Source organism: Bubalus kerabau, chromosome 19 (genome assembly GCF_029407905.1).
Source record: "Bubalus kerabau isolate K-KA32 ecotype Philippines breed swamp buffalo chromosome 19, PCC_UOA_SB_1v2, whole genome shotgun sequence".
Taxonomy (NCBI): domain Eukaryota; kingdom Metazoa; phylum Chordata; class Mammalia; order Artiodactyla; family Bovidae; genus Bubalus; species Bubalus kerabau.
This window is the reverse complement of record NC_073642.1, coordinates 28,773,603-28,787,610: the sequence shown is the minus strand read 5'-3', so window position 1 is coordinate 28,787,610 and position 14,008 is coordinate 28,773,603. Positions and strand designations below refer to the sequence as shown.

At 42.6% G+C, this 14,008-nt stretch overlaps 2 protein-coding genes across 3 annotated transcripts in view; both read left to right on the top strand.

The window, feature by feature from the left end:
- The window catches only part of ENTREP2 (endosomal transmembrane epsin interactor 2), a 238,824-nt gene that overhangs the window by 171,955 nt on the left and 52,861 nt on the right, over window positions 1-14,008 (top strand). For both annotated transcript variants that reach the window (XM_055555846.1, XM_055555845.1), the window contains exon 3: window positions 11,550-11,660. In XM_055555846.1, coding sequence (XP_055411821.1) covers window positions 11,550-11,660 — 111 coding nt within the window. The remainder of the gene's footprint in view (window positions 1-11,549; window positions 11,661-14,008) is intronic.
- Window positions 3,502-5,036, top strand: NSMCE3 (NSE3 homolog, SMC5-SMC6 complex component). Its single transcript, XM_055555847.1, has one exon. It carries the CDS (start codon window positions 3,618-3,620, stop codon window positions 4,473-4,475), a length of 858 nt encoding a protein of 285 aa, XP_055411822.1. The 5' UTR covers window positions 3,502-3,617; the 3' UTR covers window positions 4,476-5,036.

The following is a 14,008-nucleotide window of genomic DNA, read 5'->3' as shown; positions in this document are numbered from 1 at the left end:
TTTTTAAAAGAAAATTGATAGCACCTTGGTAATTTTTCCAGACTCTTCCCTGATTTCAGTGTACATGTGCTTCACTGAAGTAAACCTCTTTCTGTAAGCTTTGACAGCCCTCAAATACCATTGGTCCTCCATAGCCACAGGTTCTGCATCTGTGGATTTAAACAATTGCAGATCGAAAATATGAGAAAAAAGAAAAATCCATAAAGTGCCAAAAAATCAAAACTTAAATTTGCTGAGTGCTGGCAACTATTTATATAGCAGTTAAATTGTACTTATAACTGTTTGCCTAGCATTTATATCATATAGATATTAAAATAATCTAGAGGTGTTTGCTGATGTGCATGGGTTATATGGAGATTCTATGCCATTTTGTATAAGAGCCTTGAGCATCTAAGTATTTTCATATCTGAGGGGGTTCTGGCACCAGTTGCCAGAAGCCAAGGGAGGACTGTTTAACATAAAACCCCTGAAGGAACACAGGCCCTGTGCTAGGTGTTTGGCAAACCTCTCACTCTTAGTCCCCTGAAGCCTGGACTAGTAGTCTCATTTTGTTGATTTGGAAACAGAAGGGAGTGTCAGCAGCTTTCCCTCTAATCTAGATCCATCTGACTCCCAAACCTTTATTTTTCAAGGTCCTGGTATCTGTGTTCTCTGTGTGCTCAGCATATGGTTGAAAGCAGTCTCTGGAGGCAGGCTGCCTGCTTTAGTTCAGATCCACAGCTTCAACTTCCTTGCTACAGGTCCTTGCTCCAGTTAACATTCTTCTCTGTGCCTCAGTTTCTTCATCTGTGTGAAAAGGTCATAAAAGCATAGGCCTCGCAGGGCTGTTGTGGAGATTAAATGAGGTAATACCAAGACTACTTAGAAGGTTTGATCCAAGGTTACCTTTGTGGTGATCAATTGCTGCTGTTTATATTTGTTATTACTGTCAGTGTTATCACCACCATCCTCATCACAACAGCTTCCAGTGTCAGCCTGAGGTGGAATGTGGCCTGGGAGACGTCTCCCTGCAGTGCTTAAAACATCACCCTAATCCTATTAATTTACGTCTCTATTTTCCAGACACTGTGTAGAGAGGTGTTTTAAGACTTAAAACTGGTATATTTTTTTTTTCACCCATTTTGAGTATGACAATCTGCTATCTGGGTAAAGATGTTGGTGATGGACACTGCTGATTTTCATAGTCACAGGGGTCGCTAGACCTGTGGGATTACTGGGTAACTGAAGTGACTACCTGAGCAAGACAAAACACTAAAAAATACCCCAGCCCAGCAGTTGACAATGGCTTTCCTCGTATTTCCCATTTCTGTCATCTTTTGGTAGATTTTTTTAAACTCGAGATACAATTGATCTTTCTGAAGGGACCTTTTGCAGGATTCTCAACTGTAGGAGGTTTCTTTGCACTTGAGTTTAAATTTTAATTTGCAAGGAAACTGAAGCAGATGGATTGTCCCATTGTGAAAGAAAAAAATGAGTGCCTTGATGATACATTTGTTTTTCTTAGCAGGCTTCTGCCATTAAGATTGATGCTTGGGGATATATTGTTAGATCTTGTGTGGAACAGAAAATTATTACTCATAGTTTACCAGATTTTAGCATACTTGCATCACAACACAGAATATCATTTTACATTTAGTATTGCTTTTCCAGCGCCATTATCAGATTGCACTTTCATAGTAAATTACAACAAAATTTTATGCTACCAACATTTAATGAAATTTTAATAAGGTTGTGTTTTGATGTTATTATTCAAATAATGTGTTGTGAATTGCTTTCCTTTGAGTGTATTTGCATTAAAGAGGAACTCAACTTGATTTGGTTCTTTGAACAGTTTACCCACTTTCTGGTAGCTTAAAGAAGACAAAGAGGGAAATTAAGTTTCGTCTTTGCAAGTCAGTAAATAGAAAAGGAACACATTTGCTAGGATCTGCAGATGTAATGCGGAGAAGGCAATGGCAACCCACTCCAGTACTCTTGCCTGGAAAATCCCATGGACGGAGGAGCCTGGTAGGCTGCAGTCCATGGGGTCCGCGAAGAGTCAGACACAACTGAGCGACTTCACTTTCACTTTTCACTTTCATGCATTGGAGAAGGAAATGGCAACCCACTCCAGTATTCTTGCCTGGAGAATCCCAGGGACGGGGTAGCCTGGTGGGCTGCCGTCTATGGGGTCGGACAGAGTCGCACACGACTGAGGCGACTTAGCAGCAGCAGCAGCAGCAGCAGCAGCACTGGATGTAATGGCAGAAGATTACAGATGGTTTGAGTTAATGAAATGACTCACCTTGGTTACTAAAGCGGCACAATTAAAAATATAAAGTAGACATTTCACAGATTATGAGGGATGATAACCTGGAGTTTTCGCTTTCCCGTTGATCTCTAAGGCTAGAGACTAACATGTTAGCAATTCTTGGTCAGAGATGCCCCAAATTAAATGGTAGTCTCTTGAGACCGACTTCTCTGTTGGTAGCATTCTCTTAGCCATTTCTGCCAAATTTGTGGTTGTGAGCTCAAGGCTCATGCTTTCCATGAGCACGTGCTTCCAAGAGATAATACTCCCCAGACCAAGCAAAACCCCTCCACTCATCGTGCTTTCTGGGGTGACTGTGCCATAGCTGTCCGGCTGACAGAGTTGATTACACAGAGTATCAAGGCTGAAAGGTGAAGAGACAGGGAGAGCCCTGCTTGCGAGACTAGGCTGTGTTTACCATTGTTTCTAAACAGACTCGGGCTTTAGAGCAAGTAACTGGTGGCAAATGGTGAGAAGGGGCTGGCGAAGGCCAACTAGTAGTCCTTGGGGTCTATTAATTCTCTTTACGCCCAGTTTTGTGTGGAAAAAAATTGCTCTTCCTTCCTTTCCACGCTCTTCGCCGTATTTTTCTCCCATATTCATCCTGGGAGTTTCCTTCACCTAAGAACTGCCCTAATTTCAGAGCTCTCGACTCGCAAGTTTCTACAACCCTGGCCTGGGTGCGATCCTGATCCAAGCCGCACACTCGCTCAGGAGCTCTGCTTCCTGTTCGCCATCTGCAGGGTTTGGTAATAAGGACGACTGCTGCTGCTAAGTCGCTTCAGTCGTGTCCAACTCTGTGCAACCCCAGAGACGGCAGCCCACCAGGCTCCGCCGTCCCTGGGATTCTCCAGGCAAGAACACTGGAGTGGGTTGCCATTTCCTTCTCCAATGCATGAAAGTGAAAAGTGAAAGTGAAGTCGCTCAGTCGTGTCCGACTCTTCGCGACCCCATGGACTGCAGCCTACCAGGCTCCTCCGTCCATGGCATTTTCCAGGCAAGAGTACTGGAGTGGGGTGCCATTGCCTTCTCCGAATAAGGACGACACTTAGTCATAATAAAACCCGCAAGGCTGCAAGGAGTACCAGCTTATTACCGCCGCCGCCGCCCGCGGCCGCTGACCAGACGGGAGCGACCCCTAGACGCGGCGCGGCCTCAATGACGCAACGCGCAGCCTCCGTGACGCAAGCCCGCAGCTTCCGTGATACAACCGCTTCTCCTCAGGGCCCGCCCACAGCTACACGGACTAACGGCTAACCGACCTTCAATCCTTGCCACCGCTGCAGGTTACTGGGAGTCCGCGCGGTCGGGGTCTCGCCGCCGCGACATGTCGCAAAAGCCGAAGAGCCGGGGCCGCCCCAGCTCCCAGGTCGAGCGGGAGCCGGGTGGCGGCGGCGAGGAGGCCCCGAGCACGTCTCGCGGGCCGGGCGGCGCCGCGTCACAGCGTCGGGCCCAGGCCTCCCCGGCCCCGGGGCCGCGCTCGCAGAAGCAGCTGGAGCTGAAGGTGGCGGAGCTGGTGCAGTTCTTGCTGATCAAGGACCAGAGGAAGATCCCTATCCGCCGCACCGACATCCTGCGGCACGTGGTCGGCGACTACAAGGACGTGCTCCCAGAGCTGCTGAGGCGGGCGGCCGAGCGCCTGGAGTACGTGTTCGGGTACCGGCTGGTGGAGCTGGAGCCGCGCAGCAACACCTACATTCTGGTCAACACGCTGGAACCGGTGGAAGAGGATGCGGAGGTGCGCGGCGACCAGGGCACGCCCACCACTGGGCTCCTCATGATCGTGCTGGGGCTCATCTTCATGAAAGGCAATAGCATCAAGGAGACCGAGGTCTGGGACTTCCTGCGGCGCCTCGGGGTACACCCCACCAAGAAGCACCTCATCTTCGGGGACCCCAAGAAGCTCATCACCGAGGACTTCGTGCGGCAGCGATACCTGGATTACCGGCGCATCCCGCACACGGACCCCGTGGACTACGAGCTCCAGTGGGGCCCGCGCACCAACTTGGAGACCAGCAAGATGAAGGTGCTCAAGTTCGTGGCTAAAATCCACCACCAGGATCCCAAGGACTGGCCGGCGCAGTACTGCGAGGCTTTGGCGGACGAGGAGGCCAGGGCCAGACCCCAGCCTGCGGGCCCGAGTCCAGCCACTGCCCCTGCCCCAACCCTTTCTCCTGTCTCTTGAAATCTGAGACACACCCCAGGGCCCGCTCCCTCCCCGGGGGGAAGGGCTGGAGGTGGGAGGAAGCGTCTTGCTTGTTTAAATGCGTGGTAGTTCCAGGACGTGTTTGCAAACTTTTCTTGTAATGTTGTAAGTCATTTTGATTCTAAACTTTCATTTAGAGGGTGACTTGTTTTGTTTTGCTTCAGTGTCTGTGTTTTTTGGTGTAACCTTGTTAGGTTTGTAAAGCGAATTGGAAAACTTCCTACCCTAATCTGGAACTGCCAAGGAAATACAAGCGAACTGGCCCTTGTCCGGCCTTTGAACTGCCCCACTCGGTAAAGGAAAAGTCTTTGTAAATTGAAAACGAAAATGTAATTGCCTATATCCCCTTTTACCGTAACGCAGCTATTTAAAAAATCTGTTTTCTATGCATATAAGCATTTTGAGTCATTCTAAGCAATGTGCGTATTGTAGTTTTTCCAAATAATTTTTTACATTGATAATTACTATGCTGTGTGGCTGACCATTTTGTTCAATTTTTTTTGCTACTATAGTTATAATAAATACTGTATTTTTAAAGCAGTTTAGCATTGTGCATTTATTTTAACCCTGAGTCATGAGAAATAAATTGCATGACTGAAAACCAGCATTGTAAGGAAAAAAAAAAAACAATTTTTGCTACATATCATTGAGGTAAATAGTGTTTCGTTGAAGTTGCTTTACTTTTATACTAGATCATGATGTAAAATATATTTCTGTGGGTCATGGAAAAGTTGATAAAAGTCTTAGTGATTAACCATGCCTATTTGGGAATCAGACTACTTGGGTTCAGAGTCTGCCTAACTTACAAATTTAAGGAGACTAAGTTGTACACAGATCTTTCCTCACCTATAAAACGAGTTGATGCCTGTTACTGTGTATGGTAGTGTGATAATTAGGTATGGAAGTTTATGTAAAGTTATGGGCACAAATTTGTTTAAATTTGGCTTTTTTTCCTTGGCTTAGGACTGTTAAAATTTTTTTCTTTTTAATTTTTTCTTTCATTCTCTTGTAAATCATGACTGTTCTTCTAGTCCGACTCTACTGTGTGGTTTACAGAAAAACAGCTCACCATGGAGCCCACATAAACAGAGCAGAAAGTAGGATCCTCCCAGGCTTGGAGGGGGTGTCTGCAGTGTAGTGGACAGGATATGGGGTTTTGAGGTTGTCTGACATCTCAGGACAGTACAGAACCCACCTGCCAATGTGGGAGACCCGGGTTCAGGCCCTGAGTTGGGAAAATCCCCTGGAGAAGAGACTGGCAATCCACTCTGGTATTCTTGCCTGGGAAATCTGAATTCTAGCCTGGTGGGCAACAGTCAATGAAGTAGCAAAGAGTCAGACACGGCTTATCAACAAAACAGCAGCAGCCTGAGTGAACCTGAAAGTGAAAGTGCGTGTCCCTCAGTCGTGTCTGCCTCTTTGCGGCACCGTGGACTGTACAGTCCTTGGAATTCTCCAGGCCAGAATACTGGAGTGGGTAGCCTTTCCCTTCTCCAGGGGATCTTCCCAACCCAGGGATTGAACCCAGGTCTCCCACATTGCTTTTGGATTCTTTACCAGCTGAGCCACAAGGGAAGCCCAGGAATACTGGAGTGGGTAGCCTCTCCCTTCTCCAGGGAAATCTTCCCAACCAGGAATCGAACCGGAATCTCCTGCATTCCAGGTGGATTCTTTACCAGCTGAGCTATCAGGGAAGCCCCGAGTGAGCCTGAGGCAAAACCCATTTGACCTGCTTCAGTCACGTAACAGGAGAAAGTATTTCTGCTGTGTTAGGACACCGAGATTCTGGAGTTATTTGTAACCTGTTCTATCCCGAAAGATTCAGAACTTGAGGAAGCTAATACTGGGGACGCTGGAAAGAAGTGTGATATAATGGAAAAGCATTTGGTAAAAGCCCTTTTTGTAGTGACTTGAGCAGATCCTGCACCTAATGAACCCAATGACTCTGAAGTTAAGAAACAGTACACGGGTAGCAGAAGTGTTGGGTGCTGTGGCTGCATTTAGGAAAACAAACAGGAAAGAGATGAACTCAGAAAATATTTGACTGGTTTGTATCCAGGAATGAACAGAATACAGAAATATGTTGATATGTAACTACGTCTGAACCCCCAATTGGTAAATAAAACAGAGAAGGCTAATTAAATCACATTCTCAGGCAAAAACCAAATCTGTGTTATAGTTGTCACTCTCATTGTTAAAACATGTGAATGGATTCGAGTGGTTTAGGATAAAGGTTAGGTAGGAGTTGGATGCCCAACAAAGATTTTTTAAAGAACAATATGACTGAGAGAAGAAGAGTTGAAGTGTGGCCTGTCCACCAAAAGCATGAAGGTCAGAGGGGCACAGTCAAATCAGAGAAAGACAGAGAGGACCACAAAGGGAGTAAATATGCTTACAGCAAACCTAAGGTGTGTGTCTAGAAAAGAAGTACAGGTGTACCTAGTGGCACATGGCACCAAATGGAATCAAATTGGTTTTTTTCCCATTATTTTATAATTTTTATTGGGGTAAGTTGATTTACGGTGTTGGGGGGGAGAGGGATAAATTGCAAGATTGAAATCAAATTGTTTTTGAAGGGTTGATCTGTCAAAAGTTTGCCTGAACTTTCAGAGTCTATGACTGCTTGAGGTCTAAATAACCCTTAGGTCTTCACTTTTATGAGCCAACACCTATAGGAGGTATTGCAAAGTGTAGAATCCCAGAGTGGAATCAAGGTACATAGCACCCCAAATGTCATGACCTTGCCTAAGTTTAAAAAAAGAAAAACAGGAAATTCCCTGGTGGTCCAGTAGTTAGGACTCTGAACTTTCACTGCCGAGGAGCCTCGGGTTCAACCCCTAGTTGGGAAACTAAGATCACACAAGCTGTGAAGCATGTCCAAAAAAAAAAAAAAGCTACCTTTAGGAGAAGGGAGGAAGTAGAATGGATGAGGGATGAGATAGAATAAAAGCTAGACTTATTTAAAACTCTGATGGATTTGACTTTAAGATTCTTTTATATAATTGCAAGCAACACAAACTTAAAAAACCATCCCTAACAAAAATGCGACAATAACCTAGGTTCCCAGTTGGTAGCATAACCACACATAAGGGAACCGCGGTGACTCTAGGACACCATAATTTGGCTACATATCCTGGTAGAAGGTTCTCTAAGGATAAAAGGAAACAAAATCTTTGTTTTCAATAATCATGTTTTTGGTGGTAGTATTAGCATTGTTACTTTGAGACTTGTGGGTATTATGAGATTAAATCAGATGGTTAATTATAATGAGAAGTAAGGTTTGGGGCATGATTGAAAGGAAGTAGAGATACAAGGTTGATGTGATTAAATAAAAACCCTATAATTGTGAATTTGAATCCAAGATTGCAGTATGAACACATGATATATTATACCTAACAACTGAAAATGCTTAAAACAGTGACCACCCAAGCGGCAAGAGCACCTTTAGCATGAAAACATTGTTATCAAAATATTGTTCAGTTGATAAGTCATGTCCAGCTCTGTGACCTCATAGACTGCAGCACGTCAGTCTTCCCTGTCCTCCACTGTCTCCCGGAGTTGGCTCAGATACATCTAACCATCTCATCCTCTGTCAACTCCTCCTCCTCCTACCCTCAATCTTTGGCAGCATCAGAGTCTTTTCCAATGAGGCGGCTCTTCTTATCAGGTGGTCATAGTATTGGAGTTTCAGCTTCAGCTTCAGTATCCGTCTTTCCAATGAATATTCAGGGTTGATTTCCTTTAAGATTGACTGGTCTGATCTCCTTGCAGTCCAAGGGACTCTCAAGAGCCTTTGCCCGCACCGCAGTTTGAAAGCATCTATTCTTCAGCGCCATTCTCTTTGAAAAGAATCAGGGCTTACTGGTGAAATGTCTGATTTCAGAACTAGGGCAAGAAATGTGTATGATGACCCTGGAACATGATAGCTTTCAAAGTAAATTAGTATTGTGTCAACTTGAATTGAGTCTCTCTTGCTAACGACTCCAGTGACTGAAACATATCCAATGTGTTTTAAGTTTATCCTTCATAATGATTCAAATACACACACACACTCCAAACAAACAATACCTTTGAAGAAAGCTAGGGACCCAACTAGTTTTTTTAAATTGTGTGAAAAAGATTGTATTTGACTCATTCTTTAATGAAGGAACCAGTAAGATGTCACTACCAGTCTAAAAGAGAATTCACAGAATGTACACACATAGGCAATCAAGAATGCAGAAATGAATTTACAAAAGATGTAAAAGTGGTCAGCATCCATGGAGGGATAATCATTGCATTCCACCAGACAAAATTCAGTTATATTTCTATTGTCAAAAATCGTTGCATTAGCATGAATATTCTACATCTTACTGAGTTGTAAAACAAAGACAGCAAACAGGCAACTCAGAAAGGTGCACTAGACAGGATCCAGTATTTTTTTTCCTCCCATTTCAAAGTATTTTACAAGTTTTCATGATACTCTCCCCCTTCTTGATCATATTTTTTGAAGTTTTGTTTCATTAGATTTAAGTGTGGCAAGAGTATTAACTAACCATATAGGCTTGAGTTTATTTTGCAAGTCTGGCAACATATCAGATAATTATTTTGAAATCTGGAGGATAAATGGAAAAAATCTAACATGTATCCTTTCCCTATATGAACCTATACTTTAAGGCAAACAGATGATAAGGAAGAGTTTCCTTCTATATATTGATTCCCACGAACAAAGAGAGTAGAAATGATGGCTTTAGACTAGCACTAATTTGGAAACCCTAATAAATGAATGGACCTAAGCAATCCTGAAATATGACTGCTAAGGAGTGGTGGCACAGATGTAAAGGACAGATTGTGGACACAACGGGTGAAGGAGAAGGTCGGATGAATCGAAAGAGCAGCATTGATATGTATACTACCATGCATAAAATAGATAGCTAATGGGAAATTGCTGTATAACACAGGGAACCCAACCTAGTGCTCTGTGATGATCTAGAGGGGTGGGATTGGGGGAAAGAAGGTTTAAGAGGGAGGGGTAATGTGTATACTTATGGCTGACTCACACTGTTGTACAGCAGAAACCACAACCTTGTAAAGCAATTACCCTCCAATTAAAAATAAATTATAATAAAGTTTTTTTAAATGGCTGCTAAGATCACAGAGAGATCTTCTGTTAGTCTGAATTTGATCAACCTCTGGATCTATCAATGAAATTACAAAATTTGCAAAAGATGGAGAAACATTAAGTAATGGGAAACAGAGTGTAGGCTATAGAAAACTATAGGATTAGTAAACAGATTTCAAGGAAGAAAAAGCCCATAGTGGAAGGAAAAGCACATTAATTTAAAAATATCTAAACTTCAGAGCCACCAGTTTCAGTGTGGAACTCCTTTGTATCTTGTGTAACCTGATTCAAACAAAATATGAAGAAAGATTGAAACAAGTGTGAACTGTAAATATATTAATGCATTATTATCATAGATGTGATGGCAGCATTTTATGTTTTCAAAAAGTTTTATTATTTTAGAAATATACACTGAAATATTTAAGGATGAAGTCATATGCTGTCTAATATTTGCTACAAAATAATTTTGAGGGGAGAGAGTATAAATGATAAAACTGATGGCGACTGGATTAATCACCCCTGATAGTTAGAACTGGACATGGAACAAGAGACTAGTTACAAATAGGAAAAGGAGTATGTCAAGGCTTTATATTGTCACCCTGCTTATTTAACTTCTATGCAGAGTACATCATGAGAAACGCTGGACTGGAAGAAACACAAACTGGAATCAAAATTGCGGGAAGAAATATCAATAACCTCAGATATGCAGATGGCACCACCCTTATGGCAGAAAGTGAAGAGGAACTCAAAAGCCTCTTGATGAAAGTGAAAGTGGAGAGTGAAAAAGTTGGCTTAAAGCTCAACATTCAGAAAACTAATGGCATCTGGTCCCATCACTTCATGGCAAATAGATGGGGAAACAGTGGAAACAGTGTCAGACTTTATTTTTTGGGCTCCAAAATCACTGCAAATGGTGACTGCAGCCATGAAATTAAAAGACGCTTTCTCCTTGGAAGGAAAGTTATGACCAACCTAGATAGCATATTCAAAAGCAGAGACATTACTTTGCCAACAAAGGTCCATCTAGTCAAGGCTATGGTTTTTCCTGTGGTCATGTATGGATGTGAGAGTTGGACTGTGAAGAAGGCTGAGCACCGAAGAATTGATGCTTTTGAACTGTGCTGTTGGATATGACTCTTGAGAGTCCCTTGGACTGCAAGGAGATCCAACCAGTCCATTCTGAAGGAGATCAGCCCTGGGATTTCTTTGGAAGGAATGATGCTAAAGCTGAAACTCCAGTATTTTGGCCACCTCATGTGAAGAGTTGACTCATTGGAAAAGACTCTGATGCTGGGAGGGATTGGGGGCAGGAGGAAAAGGGGACAACAGAGGATGAGATGGCTGGATGGCATCACTGACTCGATGGACGTGAGTCTGAGTGAACTCCAGGAGTTGGTGATGGACAGGGAGGCCTGGTGTGCTGCGATTCATGGGGTCGCAAAGAGTCGGACACGACTGAGTGACTGAACTAAACTGAACTGATGCTGGATGATGGGTATGTGGGTGGGGTTCGTTTTACTATTTTCTTTGGTTTTACATGCGTATGAAATTTTCCATAATAAAAATTGAAAGGCATAGACTTTCTAAAAAATACATTTCTATCACTTGATTTTCTTTAGTAATTTATATATCACTTGTTATTTTTGAGAGTATGTATCAATAACACTATGTTGTGACTACAGAATGTATAGTATTTTCAAGTTTAGCTTCTAAAATATTTTTATATTTCAAATAAAATCATGGTTGCTGGCTATGGCTTTTCAGACACTACCTTTTCTATTTGATTTAAGGTAATATGATTTAAAAATTTTTAACAAATAATGCTTTCCTTGGAAACATAGAAATGTTATTTGTGTGATTATTTGATGGTCTGAAAGTTTTTTGAAAGCCAAATCATTTTTCCTCTGATCTCTCCCAGTAAATGATCAATTTCTTATCTGGTTTGTTTCCAGATAACCTTTTTCATGCTGCTCTCGGCAGTGTGTGTGATGCTGAATTTGGCTGGTTCAATACTTTCCTGTCAGAACGCTCAGCTCGTCAACTCACTGGAAGGCTGTCAGTTGGTGAGTAATGAAAGGCAAGCCGTTTGATAAAGGTCATGTACTTTTATTTTACATGAAAGGGATTTCAAAAATAATTTTACTGTATCCTTGGGTTTATTCTGATGTTTTAGCATTGTCTAAGGAATTCATGATTATTCATTTCTTAAAAATTCTCCCAAATCAATATTGGTTCTACTAGTAAATCAGTTACTATTAGCATAGCATTGTTTTAGATGTCTAGAGTTTTGCCAAGAGAATGCACTGGTCATAGCAAACACACTCTTCCAACAACACAAGAGAGTACTCTACACATGGATGTCACCAGATGCTCAACACCGAAATCAGATTGATTATATTCTTTGCAGCCAAAGATGGAGAAGCTCTATACAGTCAGCAAACACAAGACCGGGAGCTGACTGTGGCTCAGACCATGAACTCCTTATTGCCAAATTCAGACTTAAATTGAAGAAAGTGGGGAAAACCATTAGACCATTCAGGTATGACCTAAATCAAATCCCTTATGATTATACAGTAGAAGTGAGAAATAGATTTAAGGGACTACATCTGATAGACAGAGTGCCTGATGAACTATGGACGGAGGTTCGTGACCTTGTACAGGAGACAGGGATCAAGACCATTCCCATGGAAAAGAAATGCAAAAAAGCAAAATGACTGTCTGAGGAGGCCTTACAAATAGCTGTGAAAAGAAGAGAAGCAAAAAGCAAAGGAGAAAAGGAAAGATATACCCATTTGAATGCAGAGTTCCAAAGAATAGGAAAGAGAGATAAGAAAGCCTTTCTCAGCAATCAGTGCAGAGAAATAGAGGAAAGCAATAGAATGGGAAAGACTAGAGATCTCTTCAAGAAAATTAGAGATACCAAGGGAACATTTCATGCAAGGATGGGCACAATAAAGGACAGAAATGGTATGGATCTAACAGAAGCAGAAGATATTAAGAAAAGTTGGCAAGAATACACAGAACAACTGTACAAAAAAGATCTTCATGACCCAGATAATCACGATGGTGTGATCACTGACCTAGAGCCAGCATCCTGGAATGTGAAGTCAAGTGGGCCTTAGGAAGCATCACTACAAACAAAGCTAGTGGAGGTAATGGAATTCCAGTTGAGCTATTTCAAATGCTAAAAGATGATGCTGTGAAAGTGCTGCACTCAATATGCCAGCAAATTTGGAAAACTCAGCAGTGACCACAGGACTGGAAAAGGTCAGTTTTCATTCCAATCCCAAAGAAAGGCAATGCCAAAGAGTGCTCAAACTACCGCACAATTGCGATCATCTCACACGTTAGTAAAGTAATGCTCAAAAGTCTCAAAGCCAGGCTTCAGCAGTACGTGAACCATGAACTTCCAGATATTCAAGCTGGATTTAGAAAAGGAGGAGGAACCAGAGATCAAATTGCCAACATCCACTGGGATCATCAAAAAAGCAAGAGAATTCCAGAAAAACATGCATTTCTGCTTTATTGACTATGCCAAAGCCTTTGACTGTGTGGATCACAATAAACTGTGGAAAATTCTGAAAGAGATGGGAATCCCAGACCACCTGACCTGCCTCTTGAGAAACCTGTACACAGGTCAGGAAGCAGCAGTTAAAACGACATGGAACAACAGACTGGTTCCAAATAGGAAAAGGAGTACGTCAAGGCTGTATATTGTCACCCTGCTTATTTAACTTCTATGCAGAGTACATCATGAGAAACGCTGGGCTGGATGAAGCACAAGCTGAAATCAAGATTGTCAGGAGAAATATCAATAACCTCAGATACGCAGATGACACCATCCTTATGGCAGAAAGTGAGGAAGAACTAAAGAACCTCTTGATGAAAGTGAAAGAGGAGAGTGAAAAAGTTGGCGTAAAGCTCAACATTCAGAAAACGAAGATCATAGCATCTGGTCCCATCACTTCATGGCAAATAGATAGGGAAACAGTGGCAACAGTGGCTGACTTTATTTTTTGGGGCTCCAAAATCACTGCAGATGGTGATTGCAACCATGAAGTTAAAAGAAGCTTACTGCTTGGAAGGAAAGTTATGACCAACCTACACAGCATATTCAAAAGCAGAGACATTACTTTGCCAACAAAGGTCTGTCTAGTCAAGGCTATGGTTTTTCCAGTAGTCATGTATGGATGTGAGAGTTGGACTATAAAGAAAGCTGAGTGCAGAAGAATTGATGCTTTTGAACTGTGGTGTTGGAGAAGACTCTTGAGAGTGCCTTGGACTGCAAGGAGATCCAACCAGTCCATCCTAAAGGAGATCAATCCAGGGTGTTCTTTGGAAGGACTGATGTTGAAGCTGAAACTCCAGTACTTTGGCCACCTGATGCGAAGACCTGACTCATTTGAAAAGA

Coding starts and splice junctions, on each gene's coding strand:
- NSMCE3 (XM_055555847.1), top strand. CDS start 3,618: ATGTCGCAAAAGCCGAAGAGCCGGGGCCGCCCCAGCTCCCAGGTCGAG.